General features: G+C 38.1%; 1 protein-coding gene across 1 annotated transcript in view; it reads left to right on the forward strand.

Moving 5' to 3' along the window:
- The window catches only part of LOC117103383 (E3 ubiquitin-protein ligase UBR4-like), a 57,204-nt gene that overhangs the window by 41,873 nt on the left and 10,758 nt on the right, over positions 1–4,573 (forward strand). The window contains exons 64-69 of the mRNA XM_033243925.1: positions 1–57; positions 829–964; positions 1,922–2,124; positions 2,216–2,480; positions 2,890–3,063; positions 3,622–3,743. The exon at positions 1–57 is cut by the window's left edge and continues 71 nt beyond it. Of these exons, the coding sequence (XP_033099816.1) occupies positions 1–57; positions 829–964; positions 1,922–2,124; positions 2,216–2,480; positions 2,890–3,063; positions 3,622–3,743 (957 nt within the window). The remainder of the gene's footprint in view (positions 58–828; positions 965–1,921; positions 2,125–2,215; positions 2,481–2,889; positions 3,064–3,621; positions 3,744–4,573) is intronic.

Genomic DNA, 4,573 nt, shown 5'->3' on the forward strand with positions numbered 1-4,573 from the left:
CTCAAAATCCTGCAGCATCTGGTGAAACCTCCTCCTCCATCTTGTAAAGCTAACAAGGTATGTGTTCTTGGTATGCCTATAACAAATAAATATGACTATATGTGTCTATTTCAAGCTACATAACAGTTTCATATTATAGAAGACAAATTGGCAAGCGGTTGAGGCGTTGGTGCTGCAACCTATAGCCATAACACCGGCACTGTTTCTAGCAGTGTAAAAAGTCTTCTCAGATAAGGACTACCTTTGATTGTTATTGTTGGTATTTTACTATATTTTTATATATTGTATGTTTAAGACATCCTGTAATGGGCAATTCCGCTGTTGGATGTAATTGAAATAATATAAAATAAAAATAAAATAAAATAAGGACTCTAAACCTAGTCCCAGTGTACACATGATTTGGCTCATGTGCACTATAAAGAATCCAGCACATCCTTCGAGACGAGTAGTGTACTGGTCCATCTTACAGTCTCCGTCATTGTGGACTAGGCAGTGCCTTGTTGGCTGCAAGACCAAGATGGGAACATAGGGGAGTATTAAGTTGTAAAAATGAAAAGTCTGTCGCATCTTAGGTCAAAGTTTACCAGATGGAAGCTGTAGTCTAGAAACAACACTATAATTTGCCAAAAAACAAAATTATTGTTCTTATTTCAGGCTCAATGGATGGCAATCGTAGCTACATTATTTTTGAATCCTTTGCTAAATAAAAAAACATATCCTATCAAACTAGAACAGTAATTTTATCATTTCTAATTCATATTAAAAGGTTTGTTATTATGTATGTTTCCAGAAATATGTTTGAAATTTTTTTAATGATTTTTTTCACAGGATAAAACAGTGGAGCAGCTGAGTAGCATGAAGCCCAGTGGCAGTGATGTGTATGTGAATACCACCCAGTGGCTGAGCATGTCGTCCCCTATCAACTATGCCATATGGAGAACCAGAGTACCAGCGAAAATAAATGGTATGAAACTATCAAATCTATTTGTTGATAATAATTTATGAATATATTTGAGGACTGTAGCTTTGTACAAATGCAATCCCTACATCAGTATTGTAATAATTAAAAAAAAGACTTAGCTTTGAGTTTTTCTAGCCTAACTAAACCATCGTTTGCATTCAATCTTTCTATCCTACTATCTGTTGTTTAGTCAGTGGCGTAACAAAGTGGCCAGAGGCCCCTGGGCAGGGACTCTTTAGGGCCCCAGTGGCCAGGGGAAGCGAAAGGCCCCCAGCGTTTTTTAGCATTCTATGACATATTTTAATGCCTTTTTTACACATTTGAATTCCAAGTTTATGTATCATGACTTGACCCAAAAAAAGCATACTTAATTTTGACTAAGATATCACTAATAAACATATTACAATAAATACCACTTTGGCTTGGAAAAGGGCCTTGTTTATTCATTTGTAAAAAATTTTGTTAAAAAAAAATAATTGAATTGGCTTGAGGCCCTGGGGCCCCTGGCTTTAGCCAGTAAGAGCTCATAGCCGCTACGCCACTGTGTTTAGTAAAAGGCTCAGGAAAATCCTATTTGTATTTGATGCAGTGTAAACAGTGGCAAATTTTTCCTTCGGCTTGGCAAAAATAATTCCAATGCAAACATTGCTTGTTTTATAATAGTACTTAACATTGAATGCTAAGCTTTCTAAATCTTATAATAGGACAAGACGTGTTTAAGCTACACTCAACTCCTCAAACCTTATTTATAAACCTATATTTTGATTGCTAATAAATTCTGTTAGCCTCATCATGATGAGACTTGGCATAGAGTGGAACCCAAGTTAAGAGATAATAGAATACAACAATTTGAATCTGGGGGTAAGCTCCAGCCTTATGGGAACTAGTGGCTTTGCAAGAGTTTACTTACTTTACATAGAAAACAACAATAATGCAATGCAAAATTATCAATTTTCACAGCCGATGCCTCAGAAAAGTCTGCAAGAGCAATCAGAGGTAAATACCTGATGGAGAAGTACACAAAGATCTGGAAGGCTGGTGTGAAGAAGAGTCCTGAGATGCTGCACCTAGGAAGCAGTACCTGGCTTCGCCGGGTGCTGTTTTCGCCTTCCTCACGATCCGCCAGGCAGGCAGCATGCAACATTGTGGAATCTCTTTGTCAGGTTTGCTAACATTAAATACTTACAATAAAAATAATGGACAATTCTGCTGACAACTAGTGTTATTCAATTTATTGAACTTTTTGTTAAATAGGTATCAAGCAGGTGCCAGAAGATGTTGGACCTCCTCACCAGCTATCTTGATGAGGTCGGTCGAAGTGGTGAGAGTGCTGCAGAGTTCCTGGCTCTCTACCAACGATTAATCAAGGAACCACACTGGAAGCGGTATCTGGCCGCCAAAGGGGTGCTGCCCCACATCGGAAGTCTCATTACAAATGAGATTGAGCAGCTTGTTGCCTTAGAAGACACCACCCTCAGCTCAGATCTTTCCCAGGGTTATGCTTTGAAAATGCTCACCGGTAAGTTCTTAACTCTTTTATTTATTTGCTATGTGTTAGCCTGTAAACAAATTTTGGGCATTGTATGAAACTTGCTGATTAATTTGATTAATTGGTACATATACCAAAGTGACAATTCTATGTGGTCACAGCATCAGATATTAGCAAATAGTTGCTGCATAAAACAATCGCAGGATCTATTGCTAAAGGTGTTTACCTTTAAAGATTCATGAAAAGAAAAATGTGGACTAAGTTGATTTTAACTCTGTAGATTACTACTTTAATGATTAATAATTTGTTTTATTGTATTAGTGAAAATATCAATATTCAGTCATGTAGTTTTATTCTGGAAACAACATAACTTCTTTTCAATGTCAAAATATGCCATTTAAATCAATTTTAATGGTGACTTTCATCCTTAACTTTTCAGAACTACTGTCATCATTCATCGAGGTTGATACCATCAAGCAACACTACAAAGGCAAGTTACTGGGGACAGTGCTGAATGGTTACTTGTCCCTGAGGAAATTGGTGGTCCAAAGAACAAAGCTTGTGGACGAGACGCAGCAAACGCTTCTGGATCTGCTGGAGGAGATGACAACAGGTGTGTGTGTGTAAACTGACATCTTCATCCATGTTATCATTATTTAATTTTAAAAGAAGCATAAGAAAGACCACTCACTAATGTCAGTCAAAGTTTATACCATAATTCTAATACCATAATTCTACATGTTAGTCTAGGTTTTACATTCTTTCAGAATAGTAAGCTTTACATGTTTCGGTAGCATTGCTACTGTCATCATTACTGTTATTCTGTAGATTACTTTTGAGGAAGCAGTGGCGGCACCAGCGGTGGGGAGGGTGGCAGGTGGGGCTTAAGCCCCCCCCCCTCGTCAGGCAGTCAGACCATAAAACATATAAAAATAGGCCCACACCGAGCCAACATATGTCTGTCACAGTCTGAGAGTACCATTTCCGGCCATCATAATGATAATAAAGTTTGGTTGGTTAATCATGGACTGAATCTTCTCAGCAAACTTATACCACTACCACTTATCATAATAACAAATTTTGATTGGTTGAACATTAACTAAATCTTATCAGTATGTTTTTAGAATATGTCTGCTCATTTCCATAATACATTTTTGACTGTTTGATTTAGGGACTGAATCCGAGACTAGAGCATTCATGGCACTCTGTGTTGAGACAGTGAAGAAGTATGAAGTGCAGGACCTGCGAACACCTGTCTTCATTTTTGAGAGACTCTGCAACATAATCTTCCCTGTAAGAATTTCATAAAAATTATGTTTGTTTTATGTAATTGTATCATCAAGTATAATAAATACTCAGTATCTTAATTGTTTTTCTTTTATTGTTGTCATTGTTATTATTCATATTGTTTTTACTTGGCCCTTAGGAGGACAATGACATTGGTGAATTCTTCATGACGTTAGAGACTGTCTCTTATACACATCTCAAACTTTTCTTACTGGGGACAGTGCTGAATGGTTACTTGTCCCTGAGGAAACTGGTGGTCCAAAGAACAAAGCTTGTGGACGAGACGCAGCAAACGCTTCTGGATCTGCTGGAGGAGATGACAACAGGTGTGTGTGTGTGTGTGTGTGTGTGTGTAAACTGTCATCTTCATCCATGTTATAATTATTTAATTTTAAAAGAAGCATAAAAAAGACCACTCACTAGTGTCAGTCAAAATTTATACCATAATGCTAATACCATAATTCTACATGTTAGTCTAGGTTTTACATTCTTTCAGAATAGTACGCTTTACATGTTTCGGTAGCATTGTCACTGTCATCATTACTGTCATTCTGTAGAATACTTATGAGGCAGCCATGGCAGCACCAGCAGTGGGGAGGGGCAGTCAGACCGTAAAAAATATAAAAATAGGACTACACCGAGCCCACATATGTCTGTCACTGTCTGTGAGTGCCATTTCCGGCGATCCAGAAGTTGCTATCCTTTAAAAATCTCATTAGGTGGAGGAAACCCCCCTCTCAAACCCTTTCCTCAGCTCAGGCTTACGAGCTCAAGTCCCCATGTCGGACAGCTTAGCGCCCCCACCCCGAACCCTAACCCCTGTCTCTTATACACAT

Source organism: Anneissia japonica, unplaced genomic scaffold, assembly GCF_011630105.1.
Source record: "Anneissia japonica isolate Jap-2015-1 unplaced genomic scaffold, ASM1163010v1 scaffold288257_len99150_cov156, whole genome shotgun sequence".
In the NCBI taxonomy this organism is placed as follows: Eukaryota; Metazoa; Echinodermata; class Crinoidea; order Comatulida; family Comatulidae; genus Anneissia; species Anneissia japonica.